The following is an 11,416-nucleotide window of genomic DNA, read 5'->3' on the forward strand; positions in this document are numbered from 1 at the left end:
AATTCTTGAATTTTCGCATAGCATAGCATAAGATATTAAGTAAAGATTCGTTACAGAATGCACTTTAGAAGGCACTTTGAAAGGGATACCCAATAACATATTTCATATATTTGAGCACTAAACATCTTTAAGGAATATTCCGTATTTTATGATTTAAGTAAAATAAATTTTTTCTAAATAATAATACAAGCGAGGAATGCGCAAACATTACATTACATCACTCAATAAGTTCTTAGGCTGATGTGTAGATGTCGCCATTACTGACTCCAATTCACATCATCTTTGAATAGCACGAAACTTGAAACCTGGAGTGGGCAACTTTTTGCCAGAACAAGATGCGGCAGTGAGGACAGCTGCAATCGGTTTGCGGCAGTGCTATATGCGAGCAAAGTGAATTATTTCAAATTTTAAACGTAGTAAGCCAAACTCAACGACCGATGGTTGCCTATACCTGCTTGAAGCGATACGTGCAATAATTTCATGGCATTCTTACCATGGCTTTACAAAAAAAATTTTTTTTTTTTTTTGCGATATGACCAAGCACTCAGGGGATGTCGCCTATTCGCGTAGCATGATGACGGTCAAAAGGAAGTGAGGAAAGAAAAAAAAAAATTTGGGAAAATGGTAGCCACACCCTAATGAATATATGCCCATCGGATAAGTGTTATGCTTGCACAGACTAAGCACCCACTTAGGGTAGAACGACTGACATCGAAACAAACAAACGCTGGCTTCGTAGTCGCGATTCTTATTTATTCGATTAAAGTGACGCCGCTTTCCTTACTCTAAACAATGAAAAAATCTAATATACGTGTGTAGGGTGACTAAACCGTAACTATAAATTAATTGCAGAAATGTGAAGAAATGTTGACACATTTGGTCTAACGATTGTATGAATTGATCAATAGCCGCGGTATACCTGTATGTCGTCTACCATTGAGTGTCGTCTTAAATATATGTACGTAACGTAGGGATCTTTTATTTTATTTATTTATTTATTCTTTTTTTTTTTTTTTTTTTTTTTGATTTACAGAATTTAATGAATGTAACGCCTAGCAGTTTAAAAGCTCAATTTATTTACACTGGCGTATATTTTCGATTATGAACAACTAACAAAGGACATTTGCAATGACATAATAGAAGTAAAACACAAGTCAAAAACAACCGTAACGATAAATCTGTTTATTTACGCCCACATGCCGGAAACATGCTGCTGCTATTAAATCATTCTCTAAGATTCATGGCTGAAAATTAATCAACTTTACTTAGACCGCAGGAGTATGTCCGGAAGGAAGAATATATGTGAAGCTCATCAAATATTTGTAACGCATAGGATTATACATTTTCGAACTCGTAGGTGAGGAGGTGAGGGTTGAAATTCAACTTGGTTTAAATCGTAATAATCCAACGATACGCCATCAACATGTATTTGTCTTTTATCATTTATCGAATTGATGATGAATGCCCTCGCAATAGAAATTTCATGACTTGAAAGTGAAATCGTCGTCAAGGTAATTCGCACGTGTGTAGAACGGAGGATCTTTTAAATATGACTGCATCAATCTGAAAGAGAGGAGCAGGTCTAGAGAGCACGACACAATCAGAAGATGTGCCCATCCCAAGATTGAACCTCATTTCTTGCGTTGCTTCTGCTGGAGACGGACTGGCGTATGCGAATTTTTATCGCTTTCAAGACTAAAGTTTTTGACCCGTATTTCACTCACTCTCTAACTGCTTCATAGCTTACTGAATTTTCACTCTCCGCCAGTTTAATCGTTTTCGAAACTTCAACCCCTTTTTTTTTTCCCAACAAAAGATACGCAACTGACATCCATCTCTTTACACTTTAATGTATAGTGAAAAATGGAATGCGAGCAATTAAAACTTAAACCTCACAAGCGCCAAAAAGAAAGCGATGTACATTCAAAATTTTGAAAGAAAAACACACGTCATGAACGTTTTAGTTTAGTTCTTTATATATATATATATATATATATATATATATATATATATATATATATTTTCTTCTTCCATATATATATATATATATAGATATATATTCTTAGTAAGAATGAATTGCGAGGGAAATCAATTTAGTTATGTGCCCTGATTCCTTTGAGTAAATATTTCCAATTTAAAACATTGTGTAGATAACACAGGTAGGACTGTTGGTCTAAATGTCTTTCTTTTCCCTTAGTTGGTATGTAACTAAAATTTGGGACAAATTGGTGTAGTAATAGTTAGCAGGAAAGTGGAACAGATCAACTGGGAATTTTTTTTTACACAACCAATGGTGAAATTTTGAGCCGTTTAGGGCAAATGAAGTCAGAAACGAGCTTGATGCTTAATTGGATGCATGGATGGTTGAACGCCAAAGAGAATATTTTATCTATGCAACAACGTCAGTCGAAAGACTGATCACAGTTTAGGTAATATATTTTGATATGCCCATCACGTAATCCGAAGCTTGCACTTTCATCCTGCCAACTGCGTAATCATTTAGGGAAAATATTCTCTCTCCTAAGACTTTTTCCAACTTTGGAAAAAGATGAGAGGAAAGATTATTAAATGAGAATGCAATATATTATGTATTTGGCTTATGAAAATCTTATACTTTATACATTCTACGAGTTATTTATATCTGCGTCATATTCCTCGCAAGCAAATGCTTTCATTATACCCTTTATGAACCAGTTAACCTTTATTCTTTAAGAGATTGCATTAGAATGCTTACGGAAATCCCAAATCCAATTTATTCCGACTAATTGATTCTCCCCGACAATAAATTTCCGAGAGAGAGAGAAACCAAATGCAAATTCGTGGCGCGTCATTCAGCTGCCGGCCGACGAAAAAGAATTACCAGAAAAGCGGATCAACGGATTAAAAATGAAGCCATGAACTTAGGTAATAGTAATATGCTTGTAAAAATGTATATAAACAAAATATTTGTGGCGGATAGAGTCATTCGGAGATGAGCATTTGAGTCGAGAAGTCGACATTGTCGCCGCAATAGAATCTTGAAGTGGAAACGTGTAAGTGTGTTTCTCTTAAAAAGAAAAACCATGACCTTGTGGCACGCACCGTACATATATATATATATATATATATATGTATATTGTTACGAAATTTGCTTTTCTAGATTTTTATAAAAGGAAAAGACCTTCAGTTTTGTGTTTTTTTTTTTTTTTTCCAAGACAATAAAATCTAAATCACGTTCGTGATATTAGATAAAATGATAAATTTTTACAAATATTAAATTTATAAAATATAAAAAATAATTTTTATTTTCATATCAGATTTTCTCATATTTTCATTCTTACACTCTGTTAAGAGACAAATGAAATTTTTTATTATTATATCGTTTTTGCTTTTCCTCATCATATTTACTGATAATCTTTTAAATCAACATTCTTTGGTAAAGATTTGCTTTGTGCACGTGTGCCTTTCAAAAAGGAGACGTTTCGAGACATTGTGTAACGATAGGCTAAAGAATGCTTTGATAGATAGATCTAAATTATATTTAATAGGATTTAAAAATTAAACGAGAAGCAAGAAGATAGGGAACTCAATGATTCTTAAAGAAATTTTCTCATTACGATCCTTAAATGCGCTATTAAAGTGTTAATTATACTCTGCACCATTTATGGTACATGATGCATTAAATTTGTCCGGAAGTATGTAACACGCACAAGGACTTAAGATATGTCCACCTTTTATCGATTTAAGCCTGTATATGCAAATTGAAAATGATTAGGATCGGTCGACTTTCTCGACCACTCCCCCCCCCCCCCATATGATGTCTTATTTTGAAAAGTCATCCGTTATATGGAAAAAAATTTCCATTTGCAAAATTGCTCGGGAAAAGTGGCTGGGTAAGAAACGGCAATTTCGACATTCCAAGTTGATGTGAAAATTGTACATCGGAGGGGACAGATTTTTGAATTCCTTGCAATGAATTGTTATAAGCTAAAGTGGCCCTATTGTCAATTCTTCTTGATGAAAATTCGTTCGTAATAATAACACGTCATAAAAGTTAATCTTACGAAATTCGCGCCACAAAGCATCACATATTTTTTGGATGCCACACCATATAATGGTTCTCCTAGCCGCAAGTATCTTCTTTCATTGTAATTGTCGCCGACTTACGCGAATACGTGAGACATCCCCTCACCGATTGTTTATTTTAGAAAGAAACATTAAAAATTTATCAGTTGAAAAATAAGCATTTGTATGTGTGTAGGGGCATTTTTCAATATTCTATGATGAAAATTGATTCTTAGCAAATTAACCATAGACAATTTGGATGACATAGCTCTATCCGTATATAGGGGCTCGTATGAAAGCAAACCCTTCTGTGGGGACAAACCCTATTTTGTGGTTTGTTATGACCCAAGCAACTGGAAAATAATAAAATCTTTGACAAGTAAATAAAGTTTGCTATATTTACACTACGTTGGAGTATCCGTCGATATGAAAACCTTAATGAAAATTATACATTTACATGAAAGTAATGTATAATTTTTGGTGTATTATTAAGAAAATGAGAAAATGATTGTACCAGGAGGACTTGTGAAAATACCCACGTTTTACTACGCTTTCAATTTCTGAATCAATTTAAGCTTAATTGTCCGTCCGTCTTAATATCGTCTGTTGAGACTAGAAGACGCAGTTTTGAATATATTTTAATGAAATTTGATAATCAGCATGGCCCGGATTGTATCACTTTTCCGACCACTTCGCACGTAACACCGCCGTTGTATGAATAAATTTATTAAGCGAAGGAGTATCGGGCATTTAATTATAGCGGGCCGTGTCCCGCTATAATGTTTTCATTTATATCTTTAGCTTAGTTGATCGTCTTACTTAAATTTTTTATTAAAACAAAATTATTGCACTTTTACTGCTTTTACTGCCATAGTGACGTAGTAAACAGGAAGTAATTAAAATCTAAAAATTGTTAATAACAATATAAAAATTAATATTTCCTCATTCTTCTTTTCGCAGATTCTCTCGAGTAATCGTAAAAATTGAGATATGTTTTCAATGCGTCTATTACATTAAAATATTTGCAAATAATAAATTCGTGTTAAATATTATTAACGTTATTTAATAATAAAAAAAATAAAAAAAATAAAATGGTATTATATAAAAAATTAATAAAACGAAATTATCTATATATAACAACTCGATATATCTTCCAAGTCTTGTGAATATTTATTTGAAAAAAAAAAAAAAAATATTATTTATTAAAACATTAGGAATACACAATAAATATTTACATATAGTCGAAATTGAAACGTATTTGTAATAGTTTTAACAATTAAATTACAAAAAAAAAAAAAAAACAAAAAACAAAAAGTGTTGTGAAATAAATTTAAAAAACAAATAATCAAATAATTAATCAGATGTAAAAGCGAGCTTTTCTTCTTTCCTTATTTTCTTTGTTTTTTTTTTTTAATAAATAACTTAAAAGAAAAAAATGTTAACAAATGCGCAAACAATGTTTTACATAAGCAAACGGAAACACTTTACTTGTTGTGCTGCAACTATTTAAAAATTTAAATATAAAAATATTTAATGAAAACCTCATCCTTAACCTTAAACTTGCAACTATTACAACAATGTTGTACGTTCGTATCCAGTCACAGAAGAAGACGTAATCGAAATGAATTTTTGGCAAGAGCCCAACTGAATAAAAAAAAAACAAAAAAAACTGAACAGAAAAAAAGGAGAAAACTTCACCTAGAGACTTATGATATTGCAATTGTTATCTAATTTTTTACAAATGAAACGTAACCTTCGCGTGCTGCTGCTCGCGGTAACCAGGTTTGGCTAAGCGATAGCGCATACCAGGCAACACCTTTAAGGACGTATTGATACAACCGAATATAATAAAAACTATATAAAAGGCCGACAACAACGACACAGCAACAACAATTAAGATTACAATTCAATTGTATTAAAAATCAGACCATCATTCTGCCTCTCTCACACATTCTCCTTCTATTTCTACCTCTATCTCTATCTCTCTCTTTCTATCTTACGCTTCCCTTTATTCAATCTTTCTCTTTCTCCTTCTAGCCGCTTTCCTTACTTCTTTCACTCTCTCTCTCTCTCTCTCTCGCTTCACTTTTTAATTCGATTCACTATTCAATTGCTATTCTTTAGTCTGCATTTAGTATCACATAGCATTAGAAAGGTCTTCGGACTTGTTGTCTACACTTAGGCTTACAATATAAATTTTGCCAAAGCGTCATGACCGGAAGTAAGGTAAGTGCTACTTTCTTGTTTTGTTAATTTCATTTAATATACAGCGACTGTTACATATGTTATGTTTTGCAATTGTTTCTTTGGTATTTAGATAGAAAATTTATGCATTTTCTTAAAGTTGTTTTCTTCCGGCCGCCAAATTCTTCTTTTTCTTCTTCTTCCTCTTCTTGTTTCGCGTTTCATTCGTTGTGCAATTGTTGTGGGTGCCACTGTATACGTACTTAAGCTGCTTACATCGCAGGTATACGTCTGAGCACTTATTGACTTATTGTATTATTGAATCTTTCATTACGTATATAGAAATATGTGTCTTTTCTTTTCACTTTAGGAGTCTCTCAGGGTAAAGGTCAGTGTGATCACAAAATGCCAATTCAATGTAATACATAAGGTTGTTTTTTTAAGTTTTATTTGTTTGTTTGTTTGTTTGTTTGTTTTTTTTTTTTTTATTTTAAACACCAGAGTACAGAGTATTTCGATGACGGCAATATTCCGATGCTAAGCGAAAATGATTTCATATATCCCTACCACGGCTGGATGGGGATAAAAGAATTTTTTTAATATGATTTTTTTTGTAACAAATACAAATAGTTCCAATTCGCCTATGATTCGGAATAAATTCGATTATATTCGTCCGTCCAGCTGTATATATATTCGCTAGTGTTGCTTTCGTTTGTTTATCTATTCAACTGCCTTCCCGTCTCTATTTATTCGCATCTACTTCGTATGCGTCAGTTCGACTGCCAACTGTCTAACTATCAATCTATTCTTCCTTATGACTATTTTCCCCATGTGTCCCTTCGTCTTTATCCGTTCGCTTGCCATGTAGTCTGGCTGCATTTCTATCTATCATTTATAACATTTTGATTTGCATCCGATCGAACGAGGTCGATCGCTTAGGCAACAATTTTATCAGCACATATTCTGTCCATTCATCCAAACAAGTACTAGTTTGTGTCTTAATTCCTATCCTATTTCAGAAATATTTTTAATAATAACTGATTGAATTTATTTGCCTGATTCTGAGAAACCGTATTTTCTTGACTAATCCAAGATATATTCACTTGGGCAGACAACGCCTCCACTTTGCATTTCGCCTGTACATAATTTTCAATTTGTAGTCTGAACATACTTCGCTTTCAAAAATAGCTGATAATTTAAACGTTTCAATTAAAGTACTTACCCAATAGAATGGAATTTGATTGTTCAGCAAAATGACAGTGCTTGCGTTGTAATATGTAAATGTGTGACTTAGTTTTTCTCCGCTTTGAGTTAAGTACGAAAAAGAGAAAGGAAAAAAGAGAAACTAAAAAAGGTTTGGTTTTTGGGTTTAGTTCGGAGGAAAGGACTGCTGAGATGACATGGATTATGAGAAATGAACACAAGCCGATCATGCGAAACGTGCAAGGCGAAGAAGGGATTAACATCGACATTGGAAGTGAATATTCTTGCGGTTCTTTATTTGACCGGTACACGAACAAAAAGTTGAGATGCACTGATCTTTCGTCAAGGAAAAAATATTATAACAACTGGTAGTAGCTGGAATTAGCTAGCAGTTCCTGTGCTAAGAGACAATTAATTCTCTCTCTGTTTCAGTCAAACAATAGCATATCTCTAGTCGTATAACTTTTCACATAAATGAATTCTTCCTTCGTGATGGATATACAGAAAGATAGATAGATGGATAGAATTGTGACAGGGGTTTAACGTAGGTTCCTGCCTGAAAGTCTTAACCCCACGGTGGCCCAAGCCACTTAAAGCGTACTACGCCCCCTGGCGAGTTAGACAATCCCCACAGAGTAGGGGCCTAAACAGCACCAGAGCCCAGAACGGTTTATTGTGTATGGAACAATAAACCCCACTCTGGTCAATGGTGAGGACTAGCTGCACTCAAATTGTTCCATTTAAGCTAGGAACTCGCCAACCACAACCACCACGAGTACTCCCCGCAGGGCCGTACCCAAGCAGTCAGGACTCACAAATTGATCAACGCTTGCTTCCGCCATAAGGCTTCCACTGTGCTGTTAATCAATTACCACCATTACCCGCAGGCATCCGTGACATATGTTCAAAAGTAAAAATAGGCAAAAGGGGAAAAACCTTTCCGTCAAATTGCTTTTTTCATTTTTGCATGTATTAAATTAATTTGCCAGAGGTTTTCTATTAACCGGCCAAAGGGAAGGCCGTCCGTCAATTCCTTTTTGCATTAATAGTAAAATTAATTTATTCATTACGACTTTAAGAACAAAGTCCATCATACACCCGCAGGCATACGTGGCTTTGTGAGGCGAGCCTCCTGAACCCCGTGGCTCCCAGTTTGTTTTACAAAGCCTTTTGCATACTTTGGGCGGATGTTAAAAAAACAACCGTACTTGCTTCGGATTCTCCATACTTTTCTGGTTGCCAACACCAGTGAACTACTTCTCTTCGAGATATATAGGTCTCGGGTATTGCACTGACATGGCAGAATAATCTACCATGCACTCACTAGATTACTACCTTCAACGTACTTAAAAACCATTCATTCATATATTTCCTCGGTAGTAATCAGCTATTGAGTGAAGAGCTCTTCTTCCAGCCAACCCCTCCACCATCTCTCAGAAACTCGTCGCCGAGTTAGCAGCCCAAAACCTTAAACTCTTCTTAGCCGGCCGAAGCCGTTGCCCGGGGATCACCACTGGGAGGTGAGAGTTTCGGTACATCTATGCTACCCATCAAAGCATAGTTTATCTCCCCGATAGATGGATAGATAGGAACAATTTGTGATTAACGATGGACGTAATTACTTGAAGAACATTTACTTTTGCTTGTGAATTTTGAAAAAGAGAAACTAAGCTGAGTCGCACGCTTAATATAATATTATATAATCGAGAATTAGTTTTAATGCACATGCAATAAGTGTTTTATTTCCATTCTTGCAGACTGTACAAAAATGCAGGAAATGAGTTACCTGCAGGATCATTCCAAATTGGAGGCACTTACCAAAGCTGTACTCATCTCCATATTAGCCATTGCCATTGTGTTATCGAATTTCCTAATTATAGCAACATATGCCAATTTTAAAGGTAAAGTGCACAACATTACACCATACACAAATTCACACAACCCCACATAAACACAATATTCATATTCATTCATTCATTCATTCATTCATTCATTCATTCATTCATTCATTCAATCATTCATTCAATCATTCATTCAGTTATGAGAATATTCTCGAAAGCATTTAAGCAACAGAGATGTAAAGGGTTAACAGAGAGGTAAAGGGCAATCGTAAGATCGTAAAACGGCTTATAAAACGATCGAAGAAATTGAAAAGATTTCAGTTTTCTAACAATTTTCATCTACGTTTTTTTTTGAATTCGTTCAACTATTTAGGTCCCACAGAGGTCATCAATTATTATTTATTGTCATTAGCGGTAGCGGATTTATTATGCGGCCTTTTAGTGGTACCATTTTCAGTATATCCGGCCTTGACCGGGGAATGGATGTATGGCGACGTTGTGTGTCGATTTACAGGTTATTTGGAGGTAACATTATGGGCAGTCTCGGTGTATACGTTCATGTGGATCTCGGTTGATCGTTATTTGGCCGTACGTAAGCCATTACGTTATGAAACGGTTCAAACTAAAACACGGTAAGCTAGCCATTCTTACACGTATACAAACGATTCTAATATTTCGCATCTTATAATCAACCATGTAGATGTCAATGTTGGATGGCATTCACCTGGATCTCAGCCGCATTGCTTTGCTGCCCTCCCATATTGGGTTATACAATACCGCTTAAAGATAACGTTGCGCACATTTGCATGCTGGACTGGGGCAATATAGCCGCATATAGCGTGACATTAGCAATATTAGTTTTAGGTCCTAGCGTTATATCGATCGTTCACAATTATTCTTATATCTTCATAATGATGCGTAAACTGAAATCGGGCGAGCCTATACACGATAAAGAATATGCCACAGCATTGGCCGAAAATTTATCGAATCCTAGTCATATGATGTCATTCGTATTAGTGTTTGCATTCTGGATGTCCTGGTTGCCATGGATCTTTCTACGCCTATACGAAACGGTAACCGGTGAGATTGTACAAAATACTCTAATAAATTTCGGTGTTGTTTGGGTCGGCGTTTTAAATTCATTCTGGAAAATTATTATAATGACAACAATGTTACCGCAATTTCGTATAGCATTGCGAGTATTTTGTTTAACAATCTGTTGTAAGACTAAGGGCCGTTTGCAAGCAGAACTAATCGGGTTAGACCCAGATGACTAGAGTCGTTAGATTTTCAAATGGCTTAAATTATATAACGAAAAAGAAAAAAATTTGATTAAAAATTATATATAAAAAAAAAAAAATTTTAAATAAATAAATGTAAAAAAGTGAATTTAATTATAAAATGAAATAAAATAATTGAATAAAAATATAAAACTAAATATAATGCAAGTTAATAAGCAGAAAAACAAAAAAAAAATAATGCGTTCTAATACGAAATAAAATAACAGAAAAATAATTTTAAATCAATTAAAAATAATAAAATAAAAAATATATATTTTTCGTCTTAGGATAAAAACATTCGATACCTACTAGTATTTTTTTTTTTTTTTTTTTTTTTTTTCAAATAATTATTCCGAGTTCGAAATTTTTAACCCAGTCACAAAACAACTGGGAAGCAAACACAACACGACACAACTAAATCAACTGCACATCTTATACTAATCAATAATGGGGTCCGCGAAGTGCACTTCATTCAATTCGCTACGCTCTACATTGGCCTTAGATGGAGGCTTAAATGCTAACCTACCTTAACCTACCTTACCTAATCCTTCCGGCATTAATTGTCACATATACATGTGGCGCTACAATTTCTTACCATAATACAAGGTCTCGTGTATGAGACAGACATTTTTGGGCCACCCAAGTTCACCCCAGCAAGTTTAAATGTGTTGTGCATTGAACGAAACAGTATGAAGACTGAACTGATTTCACAGACATTGATAAAGTGTAACATTTTCTTACTGTGAAATGAATGACAAATGTCTGTAGGTCTTGCGGAACCACGACCGATTGGACGGTATATTGACAAATGTTTTAAGAACTTATTATACAAAATAAAGTGAATATTATGTTCACATAAATTCT

The 11,416-nt window shown here is 34.4% G+C and overlaps 1 protein-coding gene across 2 annotated transcripts; it reads left to right on the forward strand.

Moving 5' to 3' along the window:
* Nucleotides 1-6,095: 6,095 nt before the first annotated feature.
* Nucleotides 6,096-10,649, forward strand: LOC119632478 (beta-2 adrenergic receptor). 2 transcript variants are annotated; one of them, XM_038025397.1, is made up of 4 exons: nucleotides 6,096-6,270; nucleotides 9,189-9,332; nucleotides 9,646-9,904; nucleotides 9,973-10,649. In XM_038025397.1, the coding sequence occupies exons 2-4, from the start codon at nucleotides 9,200-9,202 to the stop codon at nucleotides 10,547-10,549; spliced, it is 969 nt and encodes a 322-aa protein (XP_037881325.1). In that variant the 5' UTR covers nucleotides 6,096-6,270; nucleotides 9,189-9,199; the 3' UTR covers nucleotides 10,550-10,649. The 2 variants fall into 2 exon arrangements, with proteins under 2 accessions (XP_037881325.1, XP_037881326.1); XM_038025398.1 differs by lacking the exon at nucleotides 6,096-6,270 and having other exon boundaries at nucleotides 8,945-9,332.
* The last annotated feature ends 767 nt before the right edge of the window (nucleotides 10,650-11,416 follow it).

Source organism: Glossina fuscipes, unplaced genomic scaffold, assembly GCF_014805625.2.
Source record: "Glossina fuscipes isolate IAEA_lab_2018 unplaced genomic scaffold, Yale_Gfus_2 1, whole genome shotgun sequence".
Lineage (NCBI taxonomy): Eukaryota > Metazoa > Arthropoda > Insecta > Diptera > Glossinidae > Glossina > Glossina fuscipes.

Coding starts and splice junctions, on each gene's coding strand:
- LOC119632478 (XM_038025397.1), top strand. CDS start 9,200: ATGCAGGAAATGAGTTACCTGCAGGATCATTCCAAATTGGAGGCACTT. Junction 9,333..9,645: donor AACATATGCCAATTTTAAAG/GTAAAGTGCACA, acceptor TCAACTATTTAG/GTCCCACAGAGGTCATCAAT. Junction 9,905..9,972: donor ACGGTTCAAACTAAAACACG/GTAAGCTAGCCA, acceptor TCAACCATGTAG/ATGTCAATGTTGGATGGCAT.